Source organism: Halichoeres trimaculatus, unplaced genomic scaffold, assembly GCF_033239565.1.
Source record: "Halichoeres trimaculatus isolate MK-OKI-2021-1 unplaced genomic scaffold, fHalTri1.1 fHalTri1_scaffold_2, whole genome shotgun sequence".
In the NCBI taxonomy this organism is placed as follows: Eukaryota; Metazoa; Chordata; class Actinopteri; order Labriformes; family Labridae; genus Halichoeres; species Halichoeres trimaculatus.
The window spans coordinates 22,449,955-22,470,245 of record NW_027437180.1 but is presented as its reverse complement, the minus strand read 5'-3'; the positions used below and the strand labels follow the sequence as shown (position 1 = coordinate 22,470,245).

General features: G+C 39.3%; 1 protein-coding gene across 1 annotated transcript; it reads left to right on the top strand.

The window, feature by feature from the left end:
- The first annotated feature begins 2,404 nt into the window (after window positions 1–2,404).
- Window positions 2,405–18,876, top strand: foxk1 (forkhead box K1). The gene is made up of 9 exons (XM_074683556.1): window positions 2,405–2,987; window positions 8,581–8,796; window positions 13,145–13,343; window positions 13,452–13,598; window positions 13,859–14,052; window positions 14,594–14,766; window positions 14,864–15,103; window positions 16,090–16,263; window positions 16,821–18,876. The coding sequence occupies exons 1-9, from the start codon at window positions 2,542–2,544 to the stop codon at window positions 17,048–17,050; spliced, it is 2,019 nt and encodes a 672-aa protein (XP_074539657.1). The 5' UTR covers window positions 2,405–2,541; the 3' UTR covers window positions 17,051–18,876.
- The last annotated feature ends 1,415 nt before the right edge of the window (window positions 18,877–20,291 follow it).

Genomic DNA, 20,291 nt, shown 5'->3' with positions numbered 1-20,291 from the left:
AGAAGTACAATTTTAACTCTAACTAGGCATAGTTATAGAATAAAAAACACAGTGAACTTTCCTAGGACTCTTGTTAAACGAGATTTAAAAAAAAATATATATATATTTAATAAAGGTCCTTTTTTTAAAGTTGTTCAAAACAAAGAAAGGATTTTACTGGAAAGAACTGCTTTTCCAGTACAAACACTAATGAAAGTATAAATAATAATAATAATAATAATAATAATAATAATAATAATAATAATAATAATAATAATAATAATGAGGACTTGTATACAATTTAAATGGCAATACCCCTATTGATACAACACTTGTTTCCCAACAAATTTAGAAAAATACAATTGTAAATCATAAAATCAATGAAAAGCAAGTCTTAAAAAGTATGTTTTCCCAAATCGACTTAACAGATAACAATACTCAAGCATGTTGCTCTACAACTTAGGGTCCCAAGAGAAAAGTCTTCATCACATTTAGTTTCAGGGTTTGATAGAGGAATGCTTGGTATTTACCAGGAGGATCTCATGGTTACATCAAGGTTGCATGGAGGTTACATGAAGGCTCATAGGGGTTCAACAGGGGGTCAGTCAACAGTGTTTTGTTCAGCTTCCTGTGAGCTATCATGTAAACACTGAAATGTTTTTTTTTTTTTTTTTTTTTTTTTAATGGACTGAAATCTGATTAGGTCATTTTAAATGGGCATGATGTATGTTGGACCTGGTTATGAGTCTGAGTATGGATTACTAAGTATGGATTTACTGCTTTATGTGAGAGAAAAATACAGTTTGCAGACAACTACAGAAATCTGACTGTGACAAAATCATTGCAGGCTTTACTGATTTTAAGTTTTTTTTTTTTTTTTGCTGATAAACATGGCTTATTTGTAGAACTACTGTATTGGCGTTTTTAGCAAAAGTGTGATTATAGCACTTTTTCAAGCTTTTTAAAAAAAAGCTGTTAAGGGAAAGGGTCAGGAGAAAACGTTTTACTTTAAGAGCAAGTGTTTGTTATTAACTTGTTTATTTAGTTTGAGAGCAAGTATTTGTTATTAACTTATTTATTTAGTTTGAGAGCAAGTATTTTTATTAACTTATTTAGTTTAAGAGCTCAAGAAGCCTACTTGGAAACTGATTCTGGGTCAACTCAACCTCTCAATTTATTGGACATCACAACAGCGCACTCATGTGGACAGTCTGTTCATTGATGTTTAATTGTGTATGCTCCTGCTCCTGCGTCGATCCATTATCCGAGTTTTTCATCCGTCTTGTTCTTTCCATGTTTATAAACAGAGGCAGGAGATTAAAAAAAAAGGCAGAAAAAATCTGAGGTGGGCAAACCAGCTTCACTGCAGACACCACATGTTCTTGGGAGCTGGGACTGAAAAAGTATGCAGGCTACAAGCGTAGCTAAGATCTCTAATGTGAGACAAAGGTTGTTAATTACATTTTTATCACCTATCCCCACTACATAACCCTAATTTACTTCAAACAATACCTAAAACCCTTACAGTCTGTAAAGATATATTTGCTGACTTATTCATTTAACTTTCCTGTCTAATTCACAGAAACAACATTTAAGCTCATCCTGTGGAGACATGAAAGTGAAAGGCTTATAAATCGACAGCTCTGAACCACACCACACTGAACCACAAATCTCGAGATACTTCTGCCGCAGTTTCCTGGTGTGACGACATAAACTGTAGCCTATGATGGAGTTGTCCAGGTGTGGCGTTCAAGGACCACAACTTGCAGTCATAATTACAGACGCGCCACAATGTTGTTTGCTATGCACTGCTGTTTGTAACGCGTTACTTGTGACACGTCCACATCGTGCATTTATCTCTGCTGTGTGCAGTATTGGACTCAAACATTTTGTGTTATTGGCTGTAAACTACTTACATGTTATAACTTTGCAAAAGTAACATGACATTTAGTCGTAATAAATGTCTAGCCAATCGTAGTTCTGCTTTAAAGCTTCTCACTTCGAGTAGATTTTGTAGCCCCTGGGGAAAATATAATATCTTATATATCTTAATAATTTTACAATGCGTAGGTTCACTTTAAACATGCAAAATCACCTCATGCTTTCTCTGAGCTGCCAAACGTTTGAATTCTAATTAAGGCTGTCATTTATCTTGGATGCCTTTCCAGTGGCAGTTACAAGGATTACAATTTTTCTTGCAGAACCTGACAGTATTTTTTTTTTAAGCTTATGAAGATGGTTCAGTGTCAATTTCAGCCTGCTTTATAACCAATATGATCTGCCCTACGGGAAATCAAATTAAACAATTGTATGCACTGTATAATTACTTTTATGCTAGAAACATAGGCTGTATTATAAACTAGAAAAGTACGAGGCGGCCGTGAACATTTACAATTCCGTTTCCTGGAGAGACTCCGGTTCAGTTTTTGCCCTGACCGGGACTCCATGTTGTTCCGTCAGCCAAGGAGGGAACAAGTGCCCTGGCCGAAAACTCTCACGTTGCAACTCTGTGTGTGCGAGAAGTAAAGTGTTTCTGTGTGAGTGTTGAACCTCCAAAAAAAGATGGCAGACTACCGGGAAGATACCGGAGCTAGAGCCCTGCTTGCTCTACAGTCGGCGCCGTGCAGTCCTGTGCGTGTTGCGGTGACCTCGCATCCCTATCACCAGGCTTCTCTCTCGCTCCTGGGTCCTGCGATGATGGAAGCCCGTGCCGACGCCGGGGCTTTTCCCGTGCGCCTCGCTTGTCCTCCTTCACAGGCCCTGGCCAGACTCGAAGGCCGGGACTTTGAGTTTGTCATGCGCCAGAGGACGGTCACCATAGGCCGGAACTCCTCTCACGGCTCAGTTGACATCAACATGGGTCATTCGAGCTTCATTTCAAGGCGACACCTGCAGATCACCTACGACGAGGCGACCGGTTTCTCCCTCCGATGCTTGGGCAAGAATGGCGTGTTCGTTGACGGGGTGTTCCAGCGGAGAGGGGCGCCGCCACTGCCGCTACCCCGAGAGTGAGTGCAGTTAGCTAGAATAGCTGCTACCAACAGGTTTACCGTGATAACAGTGGTTTGCTGTTGCAGGGCCACTAAAGCAGTTCATTTATTTCAATGACCTGTCGAAAAGTATGCCAGTAATGTTATGGTCGTTTTTGTTTCCCCCTTTGAAGGGTTACTCCACCTCCTTGCGTTAGCGGTTGGTTCAAAGTTCATCTATAACATTTGTGGGCTACTACAGCATTAGTGTATTGGGGTACAGTGTCTTACTGGGTGTTTAATTGAAATAAAGTAGATACATGCAATACCATTCTAGGCGAGACGACTGTTTGAATCCAATGAGGAAAATCAGAAATTAAAAGTACCACTAACCAGGGCCGTTGTATTTGATCTCTCGGGTAACTCTTTAAAAGAAGTCATTTTAAATGAGTTTTCAAAATGTAGCTCTATCTGATGAAAATTGTGCCACTCGGGCTTAAAAATTATCATTGTTGATTTTTTGTTCAGAGTTTAAGGAACCCATCGAACAGAAATAGCCCAAATTCGTGAATCTCCATTTTCATGTGGCCAAACGTGTAACTGACTCACGAGTCACAAAGTTTGTCATAACACCCCTGAACAAAGCCCTTTTTTCTGAACTACTTTTGAAAAACAAAGCTTTAATTTTAACTGAACTAACGGTTATTGTTTCGTCCTAACTGTATATCTTCAATTGTCATTTTCCCGTTAATCTAAGAAAACTGGAATCATTGACCTTGTAAACTTTCTGTAACAGTTAGCTCCACGTTACTCACTGACAGGCACATTTTAATAGTGCCTCTAGTTGGATTTTCGCTACGAAACGACCTGTTAACGTTGGGAAATTCTTAAAAATAACCCCAACAGTATTTACACACGCATTTTTCTCGTGGCTTGAAATAAAAACATTCATCAACCGTCCTAGGCGAGCATGTCAGGCTGCTGTTAAGGTTATCAGCCAACATGTTACCGTCATATAAACAGTAGTGTAAACAAACACTGCTGACAGCTCGCGAGTTTTGTTTGTAGAGGTGTGTTTGTTTTGTTCTTTGGTGCGTATTTACATCAATAGGATCGCTGTGGTGGGAATACTTTTATGTTTCTTTTTGCATCCATGCACTTCTTTAAAGGTTAGTATCAAGATTTGTGCAGAAGGTCCTAAAAGAAGCATTCTTAAACACTTTCAGCTCTGTGTTTGTCAATCACAGGGTGGAGCGGAAGGAGGAGGTTGCAGGGGGTAGGAGGGGGGTTGCACTCCTTTACTTTCTGATTGGCTGTCAGAAGTGTTTGGGAGGTGTGTCAGCCATTGAACAGGAAGTGCAGTCTGAAATGACATCCTCATTGCAGGAGCACATGGGCTGTTTCCCAAAGCCAAGGTACCTTGCCTTGCCTTGCCTTTGAAGGCAGTGCCTCCGAAGCCACTTCCTTCCAATCCAAGGCAAGTGTCCTGCCTCTGCTCAAAAGGAGATGCTAATGGAACAGCCTACAAAGGCATATTTTGGGAGGAGCTCAGACAGCTACAAAGTTTGTCATGGCTTGCCACTTTTCTACACTTTTTGCTTTTTTATTGTCATATCATTGACACTCTGAAGGTGCAGCTTCTCAGTAATGATAGTTACGTGAGTGACACACAAAAGAGTCAAGTGTTGGACATGGTATAAGTTGTTATTTTCAGAGGTGTATTTTGTTACTTACATTTAAATTGGAATTTACCACGCGCCTCCGCTGGTGCGTCTTGTCCTTCCATTTTTTTCCTTTTTTGTAGATTCACGCAATGCATGTTGGGTATTTATAGCCATGGCAAGGCAGCGAAGGATACACCTGTGTATCCTTGGTTAATTAGCCACATGCTAACCAAACGGAGGACATATGCCTCTGGAGGACATGAACATTGGAACAGCACTTGGGCAGCGACTGATGATGTGGATACCTGCCCACGCCCACCCCACGCCCACATCAGACCAAGGCAAGGCAAGGTACCTTGGCTTTGGGAAACAGCCATGGAGTAAACACAAGACTTACAAACCATGGCCATATCCATCACAGCCTTCAGGCATGTGTTATTCTCACCGTGGGGCCTGTCACAAGTTCAAAGCATACATTTAACAAACTAGAAACTTCAAATGCGGACAAAGCATTCATCATTTTAGTTGCATTGCTGCTGCATTGACAATATTTTTATATTTTCTTATTTTTTAAACTAAAGCATAGCAGAAATCAGTTTATTTTTTTGAACTCTTCTCCCCTTTTACATGAGACTTTATAAACTTCCACCTAGGATTAATATGAATCACACGATTACACATTTTTCTTTTACTTTGCCTTTACCCGCAGAGAGCTTGCATTTTTTTTGCAACAGTGTGTAAATGTTGATATTAATTTTTTTTAAGTGTTTTTGTTTTTTTTTTTTTTTTGTTTTTTTTTCAATTTGAATTTTCAAAAAACAGGTGTTGCATCAATTGAAACTAGAAACTGTGTTTTAGGTGTAGATGTCCTGATCCCAACATCACGTATCGGGCTGGGGCAAATCTTGGCATTTTCTAATTGATCGGTGATTTGCTGATCTTCTCATCCGATCGTTAATGTTAGCCGTCACTGAGCACAACTTGCCCCCCGAATGCTAATGCGTCAGTATAATCAAGCTCCCTGAGTTTCCCAACCCCGTTAGTTGATGGGGAAATAATAAACATTTGATACATTGATGTGGAACAACATCCACATTTAGGTTCACTACAAAACACATGCACAACCAGACTCATTACAGCAATAACATCTGCTTTATTACAACAGTAACTCTCCAGGGACACACGGTTCAAAAAGGTGAAAATTAACAAACACAGACAGGACAGTTTGTTACCTGAGGATTAGCAACTCTGTTGCTTAAATGTCAGCAGTGTGGAAATATTACAAACTAGAATGTGAAAACAGTTCAAAAGCCCCAAGTGGATACATTGATTCGTAACGTTCTTTCCTGAGGCGTTCACTACGACTAAAACATCCTCAAACAACTTGCAATGTAGTTCACTAACAGAGGAAAAGCTACACCGCTGTTTTAGGGCTTTAAAAGTATGGATAAATATCCTCAGGGAGAGAAGAAGGATGGACACACGTTTATGCAATCTACGTTATCCACAGTATGTCCTGCCGTTCAGACACTTTGTTTCACATCCTGCCTCTCTGGAGCTGTACAGCACAGTCCATGGTGACCTGAGAGGTGATTTAAACATGCGCTGACTTGGTTTTATGATAGACATTTATCCTGTTGTTTTGCTGAGCTTTGCAGCACACTGGATTGACTCCCTTACTTTAAAGTTTGGGATGATTCAGGTGTTATCCAGTTATCCAGTGTGGCAAAATAAACAGTTCAGTGAAAGGGGTAAAAACACTATATAGTTGTATCAGTATCTTGTATTTACATCGGTGTCTCACACTGTCTTGTGAGTGTTACGTTCAGCAGCCTCGGATTTATGTGCGCTGTATTGCATGCACACAAATTCAGGGGGCTTCATACAGGACAGCATGTGAAACACATTAGGTTAGATGGACTTAACAAGCTTAAGACATATTTAACTTTATTTTTTTACTATTCATTATTGTTAAAACACAAAGCAATGAAAAGTTTAGGGTAAACTTTATTACTTCTTTTGTTAGGTTCATCTGCAACCCTAGGTGTAGGTTCAGGACTCCTGATTGGCATAAACACTAAAAAAAACAGAGCTGAACCAGGGCAAAAATTGCTGATCACGGCATCCCTACTTTTTTGTTTTGTTTACTTGAGCCCTTGGTGCAGCTCCCCCTTTACTGTCTTGTACTGTAGCTCTTGATAATATAAATGATTGTGAGGAGTGAGGTTCTTGTTGTGTGAAAGAATTTGTACAGATCAGTGTATTTGATAGTAAGACTTGACAAATGGAGCCTGCCTATCATGCATCACAGGGGGGATCTTGTCTCCAGAGGCCACTGCTGCACCACTGACTGGAGGGTGAGCAGGGGAGCATTTCAATCTAAAATCAGAACACTAGATATGTTTTTCTGTAAAATACTGATCATCCTCTTGGTTTTCTTAGTTGTTCCATGTTGTTGCAGAATTCTTATGGATCTGGTTTTTATGTTATCAGTAACTCTCTACCTTCTGAGGCTGATTTCTGCAGCACTAAATTACACACAGTATTATATTTAGCATGATGGCTTTTTTAGAATGTACAGTTCAGAGCATAATAATGGCAAAGAAGCTTAATTTTGGCCCCATTGATTAAACCCTTCAACCTTCTTCCACTGTGTCTCTGAGGCTCTCACATGCCTGCTAGCAAACACGATTCTAAAAGTCATGTGAGTGCTTTGAACAGTTACTTTCTTTTTGCTGCTCGGGCATACAGCTGGGACTATTGAAGGATATAAACAAAAGTTGTTGTATGCACAGTCTCAGCTCTCGGCTGTGGAACCCTGAAGCTTGGTTTTGTTTTTTGTTTTTCCAGACCCCTTCGCTCTCTTCACTCTTTCTCTTCGTACATGGACACTTGGTTGTTGAGGATGAACTGCTCTTGGCAGAGAAAAGTTCAGCTGACTGTTCAGTGGTCTAGTATTGACTGGACAGCTGCAATATTTTAATGAATTATATATTAAGATGTATTTAAAAAAAAATATTTTAAACCTTTTATTTATTTATTTTTGATTAACTGAGAGTTATCAGGCCCCAGGAATAAGAAGGGGTTCAGTTGTTGTGCAAAGGCAAAGTCATCGTGCTGCTTTCACAGGGAGACATTGTTACGCCAAAAATGAAATCTTGCCTTTTCTAATACAGCCCCCCCCCCCACACACACACACACACACACACACACACGCATAACACCTTCAATTCTTTTCGTGGGTTTGTAAAGGCTTGGGCCCAGGCTTACCCTTTGTTATACTGAAGCAGCTGTCCAGACCTGCTTAAGGATAAGGAAATATGCAATGAATAGTTGATTTTACAACCGTCCGCCGTCTACTAAAGGTGTTTATTCAGATCATATTAAAAATTTTCTTCAGTTCAGGAAAAGTATGGCTGAATAAAAAAAAACACACCTGCCATTATTTTTTAATTCATGTAGTAACTGCTGTAAATAGACAAAACCAATAATCTTTCTAGCTGAAAGCAACTTGTTTTGCCTACATGTAATGATTTCTGTGGTAGAACTGCACATCAGCCTCTGTTAAGAGTTTCCCTTTATTTATTTTTTTTGATATATATATATATATATAATTATTTTTAGTGCTTGAAAACAGTTCATTTTCAACTTAAAATTTGTAGATAGATGAATAACACGTACAAAGTGAAGATTTCAAAAAACATGGTTAATATTTTGTAAAGCATAAAAAGAAAAAAATATTATTGGAATGACCAGAACTTACAATTTAATTTATTTTAACACTAATCTTTTAGTGGTACATATAGACGTTTTATGTTTTTATGCCCTAAAAACAAAAAAGACACTTAAAGAAAAAAAAATGGACACAGGCAAACATATTTCAAGCATCAGAGAAGAGAAATCAGAAAAGTATCTCTTTTCATCTGTTTTTTAATTTCCTCCACTTCTCTTTTTATTTTCTTCTCTAGGTGCGTGTTTCGTTTTCCCAGCACGGTGATCAAGATCCAGTTCATGTCGCTCCTGGAGCCAGAGGAGCACAGAGAGAGGGAGCAGCCCGCACTCCCACCTCGCCCGCTTCTACCCCACATTTCCCCCCTCAAAATCAGCATTCCCACAATGCAGCAGCACGAAGAGCACATCCGGACGTTTGGCTCCCCACTGCCATCACCCACTGGCACCATAAGGTAAGAACCCAAATGAGCTACGTGTGAAAGCTGATGGTGCTTCTAAACTCGTTTCCTCTCCAACAGGTTTTCAGTTATTTTCAATGACCATTAAAGCTCAGCCTGACTTTGCCAGCTTTGTGTCTCTGCAGTGTCAAAGTTCTGGTTTAAAAACTCATGTCAGTTTTTGTAATAAGTTAGTTCTATTCATCTACTAATCAACAACAAGTTAGCCATTTATTTTACTTCAATTAAAACACATTTGAGATCACCACAGTGACCTTTACTGGTGAGTACCGGAAACTTACCAGCATATAATATATCCATTTGGCACTTTGGATGCTTTTTTGTCTTTTTTTTATTTAGGTGATATCTTTTAAACGTATTGCAATTCATTTTAATGCTATTACTTTGTTATGTCTCTGTCTGTGTTTTGATTCCTTTCATATTACTATACAAATGGCTCTGGCTTGTTAGGGACTATAGAAATTAGCCTCATGGCTAACTCTGGCATATTTACATGGATTCTGTGCTGAATTTTTTATGAATATGCAATGTCCCTTTAAATAAAGTTAAAAAATATTATAATTATAAAAAAAAAACACTCAGACAAATGTTTAAAGCAATGAATTTTCAGGATGAAAACAGTCTACATTTTGTATTAGATGTATTGTCACATTGTGTTTGTTCTGTGTTTCTGCATTAACCAATGAATGAATAAAACACTTAACTTTCTAAGATGCTTTTCCGATAAAATAATTTTTTAAAAAATTTTTAAAATGTGGACTTAACTTAAAGTATTGGACACGAGGTAATGACAACAGAGATTTAGACCAAATTTAACCATTTCAAACTTTTTATCAGTAATCAGCAGGTCAGGCAACAGAAAACAGATGTGTACAACAACCATAATATTAGATCTACTACTCTCTTTATGAATACTGACAAGAACAATATCAAACACTTCTGTGTAGGTTTTTGTCTCTTTTGTGATGCATGGTAAAACCTTTCTTTTTTCCAAATGTTTTTGTTTGTATTCATGGAGAGTGTGCATGAGGACCTTATACCTCCAAACAAAATACTGCAGCACTTCATAGCTGACAGCATGATGTGTGATATGTGACACTGTAAGTGTTTTTATCAGCTGTTTAACCTCTCAGCTTGTCTTTGGTCAAATGTTTATTCAGTTATCTATCAGGATTTAATTTCCTTTTCTGTTACTCATGTCTAACTTTAACCCTAAAGCCTGCAGTGTTATGTTCCAACCTCTAACCCTAATCACAGCTCATTTCACTCAATATATTCACTTTGCTTGAAGGTGAGCTCACAGGCTGCTGTGGTGTTTTTGTTGACATGGAAACATGCACTCCAGTGAGCTGTGAGAGCACATGTTTGAAAATCACTGCTCTATAAATGTATACAGCATGTGCATCTGGCAACTGGTGACCCTGCTAAGTGCGCCCTCTGCTGGCGGTCCTTCAGTGCAACATCCTACACCAATCTAAGCTTGTGTGTGCCTGCCTTATATGGAATGGCTGCAGCTTTGAGGCGCGTGATTGGCTGTGGGGTAGATTGTTTTGCCTGTAGGCCGTTTTTCCGTCCATTCGTGGTTTCCTTTTTTCAGAGCCCCCCCACCCCTCCTTCACAGCCCTCAGCTCCTGTTCTGTTGCACGTGGACACACACACACACACACACACACACACACACACACACACACACACACACACACTCAAAGTAAAGACCCCTGCTCTTACATTTTACCAGCACAGTCACACATTGTTGTGCCCTCTTCCTCAACAGCATACACACACAGGACATACAGTAGGGGAGTATTGTTTACAAGTGTGTTACCTCTTTAACAACAGTGTGACTTCACAGGGCTGTAAGAGTCACTTTTCCTGTTCGGCAACTTGAATGTACTGTGTACAATAACATTCCTCTGTCAGCACTCACACTTGTGCTGCTGGTCCATGTACACACATGTAGGTGAGGTGAGTTTTAACAGTGTGAGCAGGAAGCAAAGAGTCAACTCTTACTCCTTCGTAGACACACTCTCATCATTTCATGAAATATAAGTGTATAGAGTTGCAGGAAATTTTTATTTATTTTCTTTTTACTATAGATATCCCAGAGCGTTAGAGGTTTTTATTCGTCTTCATTCATCTTTCAACACGAAGCTCACAAAGCCACTCTCAAAACACAGCCTGCAGCTTCCTGCTGTTTCCTCAGCCAAAAAATACAAACACACTCTCCCTCCCTTGTGTAAGCTTGTATGTTTGTGTGTGACTGTATAAGTCTAAGTTCGTGTGTGTGTGTGTGTGTGTGTGTGTGTGTGTGTGTGTGTGTGTGTGTGTGTGTGTGTGTGTGTGTGTGTGTGTGTGTGTGTGTGTGTGTGTGTGTGTGTGTGTGTGTGTGTTGCTAAAGGCAAATCAAAGCACACTGACTCTCCCAGAAACCAGTGTTTACTTTACTAACAGAAGCAGGTGTGTGTTGTATAACTTGCTTGGTTTTTCTCTGTTTTGTCTCCCAACATGAACAGATAAAACCTGGTAAATAATTACCACAATTTAAAGTATTTTAGCTCATGGTTGTGCGTTTTATGATCATTTTATGAGTTTAGAACCACATTGACTGGATCTGTCATTGCCTAGCTCTTGTGTGTAAAACAGTTTTGTCATTGCCCTGCTGAACTTGTGAACCTTACTTAGAAAAAAGCTTAAGAGTTGAATAATTTTTAAAGTTAAATAACCTGGTGTGTTAAATATAAAAAAAATGGAGGTTTTTTTTGGATTTTCAAAATTTAATAACCTTTCTGTAAAATCCTTTTCTCCTGTGTCTTTGTATTTCTACAATGCTCTTTGTCTTTATAATAAATAAAAACAGTAAATGACAATGCATTACTGAAACCTCAGTCTTCCAATTGTCATGCTCAAAAGCAAAAATATAATTTAAAAAAAAAGGAGAAAAAGAAAAGGGAACATTTAGAAAGTAAATTCTGGGCATTGCTCTTTCATTAGATAGGAGAAGAAGTTGATGAGGCCTGAAGCCTCTGTGCACTCTGCACTCCAACCCCTCAAGAACACATTAAGATGGAATTCAGTATATTAAATAAAACTTAATACGATAAATGATGTGGATAAAATTGTTTGAAGTGGAAATAAAGCCTTGCTTGATCATTTTTTATTACCCTTGTTTAAAGATCCTATGAGAAACTGTCTGTGTTGATGTTGGTGCCTCATGCGAAGTGATACCTTATGTCTCTAAAAGTCTTGCTTTTTTGTGTTTTGTGTGAGAGAATTTTTTATGGTTTAAAAAAAACTATTATCTTTATATCTTTTAACTATCAACTAATTGCAAATATGTGCTGTGGGGAAATAACAAAAGGTGTTTCTTCAGTTGTCAATCATGTAGTCTGACATGTATCACTGCAGCAAATACAGACATTTTACAGTATGGAAACCTTCAGTACTGTTACTGATGGCCTCATTTGTTTATGTAAGGAATTGAAAGGTATCTTTTCTCATTTGAGTCGTTTTCTGAACCAACTAAAACCTCATTAAGTGGTGCTTGGATGAATGGTCATACTACCATTTCAGGTAATGTTGTCATTTATATAAAGGCCATACTTGATATTTATACAGCACATTTGAAACAGCCAGTGGCCTACCAAAGTGCTTTAACAGTAAAATGGGCAGAAAAACAAAAACTGTATAAACAATACAACTTATAAACAATAAAACTTATAAAATATTAAAAGCATAAAACATATAAGAAAAATAAAACAATGTAGACATAAAAAGACCCAATAAAAGTGTCTATCCTGCACCAAAAGCCAAAGTGAATAAGTGCATTTTCAGTAGAGTTTTAATAGTGGAGAGGCTATTAGCCGTCAGCACAGCTAAAGGTAAAGCATTTTACAACTGCGATTGCTCGATCTCCTCTGGATTTAAAAAAAAGAAAGTGGAATATCTAAAACCACCTGATTAGCTGACCTAAGGGCTCTGGAGGCCTGGTGCAGCTTAAAAAGGCCAGATAGGTACTCAGGGGCCAGACTATTCAGAGATTTAAAACCAAAAAAAAAGGATCTTATAATCTGGAAACCAGTGCAGTGATAAATATTTCACTCAACCTTGTTAAATAAACTTCAACTCAACTGTTTATGGACCTTAACTAGGGGATCGCATGGTTTCAAAGGTGAATTCCTCTGAAGCTCTTACCAATGTGCTTTGTGAAGCTGTGTTTACATTACTTTGATTTAATTGCCATTTGTTGATAAAAAGGGATTTTCACATTATACGTGATATTTTTCACATTTGGCAACTGTAATGCTTTCAAACCACTGAAACCCTTGTCTCCTCTCCTTCCCAGTGTTCCCAACTCCTGTCCAGCTAGTCCACGCGGTGCAGGGTCATCAGGGTATCGTTATGGGCGCAATGTAACCTCCGACCTCCAGTTAGCAGCTGAATATGCTGCCAAGGCAGTTTCTGAGCAGAGACGAAACCTCAACGACCAGAGAGGTGGAGGAAGTGAGGTCCGGGGGGAGTCTGCTGGTGGAGACAGCCCCAAGGTGAGAACACAGACACACAGACTGTAAAGATTACTCACAACAAAGATGTAATCTTTGCTCTTGTGATTCAGTTTGCCAGCCTGAATATATGTCTCTTTGTTTGTCCAGGATGAGTCCAAGCCTCCTTATTCCTATGCACAGCTGATTGTCCAGGCAATCTCCTCTGCCCCAGACAAACAGCTGACCCTCAGTGGCATCTATGCCCACATCACCAAACACTACCCATACTATCGCACTGCAGACAAGGGCTGGCAGGTAGGCTCTATCTCCATTACAGCCTAGAGAAGATATCTTTAGCCTCTTAAACACAGCAATATCCTCTTGAAATTTCTCGGTTGTTTGAATGTCAGGAGCTCATGAGCTCAGAGCTTTTGTAAAATTTTGTTTGTTATTTGTAAACAGTTATTTTTAGTAATTTAAGACAGGGAGAAATACATTGTTTCTAAAGCGTTTTACTTCTTGCTGTCTAATAATCATGTGCCTAGTGACCACATAGTTATTTTCCCTCCACTCAGAACTCAATCCGACACAACCTATCTCTGAACCGCTACTTTCTGAAAGTAGCTCGATCTCAGGATGAGCCGGGGAAGGGCAGTTTTTGGCGCGTGGATTCTGCTTCTGAGAGCAAGCTGGTTGAGCAAGCGTTCAGGAAAAGACGGCAAAGAGGAGTGGCTTGCTTTAGGACTCCATTTGGACCGCTCTCTTCTAGGTAAATGGGTCATCTGTGGCTTTTGAACAGCGTGGAAATGTGAACATAAAGAGGATGCAACTAAAGATGTCTATCAATCCATCCTTCATATGTTTATCAATCCAAAGTTTGTTGCTTGGACTTCTAAGAAATGCTCATCACAGTTTCACAGTGCTTATGATTTCCTAGTTTACAAACTGTCTTAAACCTGTCATCGGTGACAGAGAAAACAGAATATCTTTGCTTTAAAGAAACTGAGGAAAGTAAATGTTGGCAGTTTAGAGGCGATGTCCATCTTTTGTATTGACTCATGTGGTTTCTGTACACTTGCATGCTCTACACTGCCACACACACTCAGTCACATGCTCTGTGGTATCTCATTTGACCCTGATAACCTTTTCTCTTATCTCTCTGCTTCTGCTCCTGGCTAACATTTGATTGGATAGAACAAAGTAAGTCTCTCTAGGCACTGGCAGTGAAGGAGCTCTGTATGTACCAGAAGTCTCTTGATTGATTATTGATTTCTTTGATCATATTTTTTCCATTAATGCTTCTTTTTCAGGAGTGCCCCTGCATCCCCAACCCACCAGGGACTCCTCTCTCCTCCATCCAGCGGGCTGCAGACTCCTGAATGTCTGAGCAGGGAGGGCTCTCCGATCCCCCACGACCACCACGAGCAGCTGGCCAACAAACTGGCGTCTGTGCCTGAGTACAGGTACTCTCAAAGTGCCCCAGGTGAGACTTCACATGAAACACATCTAAAGACACACACTAAGGCTTCATGAACATGATAAGACAAATCACACTGTTGTTTGAATCTGTCTCTACATAGGATCTCCAGTTAGTGCTCAGCCTGTCATCATGGCGGCCCCCCCTCACCACGCAGGGAAAGCCCTTGCTTTAGTTCCAGGTGGCGGCAGCCAAATCCAGCCCATACACCTGCTTCAGACCCCCCCTCAGTCCTCCATCACTATGGTGCGAGTGGTTACCAGCGCCCCTCATACATCCCACCCTCCCAATGGGTACATCGGGCCCTCTGTCGGAGCATCAGAAGGCAACAGTGAGCTCAGAGGTACAGTGTCTCTAAGAATTCCTTTTTTATGGATGTGCACTTAAAATATCACATTAGTTCTTCAAATTTTGTATCCATTAAGTTTTGACTCTGTTGGCTTTATGAAGCTGAAATTTTTGGTTTTTGTTAATTTCAAAGATCTTTTGTGAGCACAGTTTGGTTAAGGTACATTTCTATTTGTTAAGACAGGTAAGACAGAGGCTGCTTTGATGGTATTCAAAAAGAAAAGATTTGGTTTGTGACTATGCACAGGCTGTTCCACTGAAAATGTAATGGAGCAGATTATAAACGTTTTTTTTTAATATACATATGGTGTATTATATATTAGTGTGGGCAGGTATTTCACCTGGAAAGGTCAAACAGTTTTTGTCTACTGTACACTGAGGCAGCATGATGCTGCGGGAGGGTGATCAAACATTTGGTAATTGTTTTAGACAAGTCATATATTTGTTATGTAAAATTGATAGACTGATCATTGAAAAAGTGAACAAAACGTGGAGTTTCATTCATCAAGAAGTGAACAGCAGTGCCTCAATTATAATCCATTGGCTTGGCCTCTACAGTAAATTTTATCCTTCCTTCCTGCTCATTTATCCTCGATGAATCAATATGACAAATTCAAGCTATGTTGTTTGTAAGAAGTGATGTTTATGTGCTCTAATCAGTTTGATGAACTGTGCATTCTAATGCAATTCAAAGTACCCCTGCTTAATTTTTCTAAAGCGTCTTCATTTTCAGTTTTTGCTGACATAGGCTGAAAGGTGAAGTTGTTGTTTGTGGTGGTGGTAAACAGGGGTGTATTATATTAAATAGATGGCCCTCTTTTTATGCCTGATAGGTCTATATAATTGATGTCAGTCTTTCTGGCTGTGGTTTAGGATGTTAATGACACAATAATAAGTTGAAGTCTAATCATAGACTTTTGTAAACACTGAACAGGTTTTGTGGATGTCTTCATAAACGTGATGTGTTTGTGTTTCCTCCAGAAGCTCAGCTGAACAGGGAGCGAGTGATCCAGACTGTGGACAGTGCGGTGCAAGGTGGGGAGGGGAGAAACTTTGCTCCAGGTTTACATCAACTTCCGGTCCGTCCTGTTACCCAGAATGGCAAGCACACCACTGCTGTTGTTGCCACAGCAACCAGCTTTGCCAATGCATCTGGTAGGTTGTTCAGATATCTTTTGCTCACACACTGAGCAGCCGTGCTGGTGAAAATAGATTTATTATTTTAACTTCAAGAGATGAGGACTGATATTGTACTTTTTGAGCACAGCTGACTGATGACTGTATATTTAGACCTCTCAGTACGTGTTTCACCCATCATCGTTTTACCAAAATAAAGCCAAATACTCCCAGGCACTGAGGTATTATTACTCTGGTGATGTTTTTTGAGCCACATACTGAGCAGTTAAAATTAGATAATGGAGCCCCACTCATGACATCTGGGTCTGACATCTGACTGTAGAACAAATTATTTAACTCAACACTAACACAACAACAGTCCCTCAGGTCTTCAAACTCCACAGTTTAACAGATTTCTATGTGGGTGTGTATGTAGACATTCACAGTTTTAGAGTGTTTAATGACTTGAATTAGCTTCAAACTTAACAGGGCGACGTCACAGAGCCTTCACCCATGTACTACTCAGTCTATGGTTGTTCATCCACTTTTTAAAAACTAAGTTAATAATTTCACCTTGTGTTTTTCTTTCTCCAAAGGCGTAAGTAGTCCTCTCCAGATCCTGGCTGCTCAGGCCTCCAGCTCCCCTCCAGTGCTGGTAAGCCGACAGCCCAGTGCAGAAACTTTGGCCGAGCAGCCAGGTGAGCCACAGGCCAAGCGACCAAAGATGGAGGACGGTGGGACTGAATCTGCTCAGCATCAAGTCACACCTTCTCAGCAGCCTGTCATCGTCGCCATGACATCACAAAGCCACGACCCTCGGAAGTGAAAACCTAGGGCCTCTGACCAGGTACCCTAGGACAGCCCCCTTGTTGTCCCCAAACTGCTTCACCTTTTATACTTGTTTATTATGACTGCAGCCGACATGGCCAAAAAATGTACAGGCAGCCTCTCTCAACAGAAGGGAATTTATTAGTAAGGAACATTTATTTTGGTCAAAAATAGATGAAACGTTTCACATACATTCTGAATGTATAAAGAGAATCTTTCAGGAGTTTTTCAGCTTTACAGTCTTTTTAATGTGACCCATCTTACTCTGACATCACAACATATTGAGGACTTTAAGCTTGTGAAAGCATTATGCATATTAAAATCATTTCAGCACTACTTTTACTATGTGAATGTTGGCTTGTAAATCAGAACGGTTTCCTCTTTTTGATGGATCAGAGGCATCGGTCGCTCTCAGGCCAAAGAACTCACATCTCCTGCACACCTGATCAGAGTCATTGTATTATTTAAAACCAGGAAATGTGTGCTCCCAGATTTGAAAAAGGCTCTTATTAACAGAAGAAACTGTGATGATCAGAGATGATGTAAGGTATAAGGTCACTGAAAGAAGAGAGGACTTAGCTGCATATTTTCCCAGACCAGGCTGATGTTTGGGGGACTGTTAAGAATATGAATGTGCTTTTCATAAGGTGATCCTTAAACGAAAACAAAAAAAAGACAGCTTGTCTATCGGAAAGAGAGGAAACATGTTCACACTGAGGCCTAGGCCTAAATGTGAGGCGTCTCTTCTTCTTGCCTTCTCACACAGCAGGAAAGAGGTAATCTTTTGAAGAAGAGATGGGAAGAAATCCAGGAAAAACAAAGACTTTCCAGTTTTTGCTTCACTTCAGTTCAGTGCAGTTTGTCAGTGTCAGCTCCCCAAAATCAAGATGATCTGCATGATTTGACGGCACAGTTTGAGCAAAGAAAGGGCGAAAAAGCAAACAGGTTACTATCTGGGGGTGATTGAAGTGGAGCTAACCTAATCTAGACAAACTGATTGTTTTATTTTTTTGTGTTCTTGTTTTAGTAGTTTAAATGAGAAATGGAACAGCCTGTGCGTACAGTTGTTTTTTGTTTGTCTTAGCACAGAAAAGCATTATTGGAATAATCCTTAAAGCCTTAAATATTTCTACTTATTTGTCATTTTATTTTAACCTTTAGACAGCTCTACCTTTATTAGATTGTTAACACACCGCTTCTTTAATAATACACAATCAGCAACACTACGTGGTTAAGTTGCATCAGTAGACTCGTATCAGTTTTTATCTGGGGAAGGGCGGGACCAACACATGACCACAACTCAACCTGCTCTTTGTCTTTTTCCTTCTTTCTCTATGGTACTTTTGACATTTTTTCTACTCTTTGCTTCCATCTTACTTTTTGCTGTTGACCTTTTTGTCCCTCTCTGTCTCTTTCCCTCCTCCTCAGTGAGCAGTTCCCACCTTTAATGTCTCTCAAGAGGCATCAAGCTGTTGACAATTCTTGTCACAGACACTGCCTTAATGAGATTTCTCCAGCACTTTCTCCCCCCAAACCTTTCACTCATTGTCACTCTGCCTTTAGCATTTTTGAACTCGATCTCACACGCCTCATTTTTGGCTGGTAATCAGGCACAACTTGCGCAATATTTCAGTGATTGTTGTTGCACATTATCACAAAAAGAAAAAAAAAGCGTAATGATTGTATGCTGCTCTATCTGCTAAATGACAAAGCTATTTAGAAGGTATTTTTTCTCCTTTTGGAAAAAAAAATATTTTACTATATGTAAAAAAAAACAGCTGTCATCAATACGTAAACATTCTGGAAATAGAGACGTATATGTATTTTTAAATGTTCCTGTTTTGTGATTTGTTAAAATGTGTAGCACACATTAAAATTCCTCATTGACTTAATTATGTGTGATATTTTCTTTACTGGGTTCAACCTCACTCTACACATTTCTTTTTTTCTAAATTTACATTTGATGACAAGTGCAAGTAACCAACAATCTTTATTCTTAAGTACAATCTGTTTTTAACAGTATAAATAATGAACAAAGAATAGACATGCATCAGATCAAAGTCATACAAACCTCAAAATGCACAACAATAAACTGTTACTGTGCAAAAATTAATTGAACCAAAAGAGAGGAAGGGAAAACACATATGATGGAAAAAAAAGAAAAAATTTACCCAGAAGTTGAATGTTGCAAAGAATAAGAATAAATAGTTAAAAGGGAAAGAACAATTGTCAATTGAAATGCAGCAAGGACTAGTTAACTGGTCAATCACTTTGAGACAAATCTGAGAAAAATATTTATCAAACAACTTTGAAGTACATTTTCAGTGCTTAATTATATTCCATACCTGAATTAAGCCTTTTGGGGTTTAAATCTGTGTATTTTCCTTAAACTCTGGACAAACCTGTTCTGTTATCCAAAGTCATCCTAGTTGCATCCCTTTTAGTCATTAAAAATGGTTTGATTCCTTGTGTGACAGTAATGTCTCATTCAGGCACAGAACCTGCAGCCGTGCAGAGGGTCACAGCCCATGACCCTGTGATTGAAGGTGTCTCAGGGGAGCTGTGTGGAGGACCAGGCAGCAGAAAACTCAGACTGAGCAGAGCACTTTTTCACTTGTAGTGACCTAGACCAAAAGGTGGCCAGTTGTTCTAGCTCAACAAATATAGTCAACACAGGTTAACAATGTAAGGGCGTGTTATGTCTAATATGTTGCCGGACAGTTAATTTGGTGGCTTTTTTTTTAAAGCATGTGGGATGTTGGCCTTGTTCTTAATACAATAGAGGGAAAAAGATTTTATTTGGTGCTCAGCAAAATAAATTGTTCAGATGGATCATCTTTAAGTTTTTGAGGCTCAATGCTGCTCCTCTGGATAATTCACAGACCTCACAGAGATCAGTCTTCATTGGAATACAATAATAAACAGAACTCATTAAACACTGCAGTGGTCTCTAAGTTATACAGAGCAACTGTGACCCTGTCAGGAAAAAAATAAGTGCAGGTGGTAGTGCCAATATGATTTGTCAAATTGCATGTCCCAATATTTTACTGGACAAGATCCAGAAATTAATGACAACCACACTGAAAAAAACAAAGGTATGGATAGATGCAGCTTTAGATAAATTATTGTTTTTAATTTGAGTGGAATTTGAGATTCTTAGGTCTCTTGAGAAAAAGTGCAACTAAGGACCTGAGGGACCAGTAATATGCAGCTCCAAGGTGAGCACTTTGTATCCCACT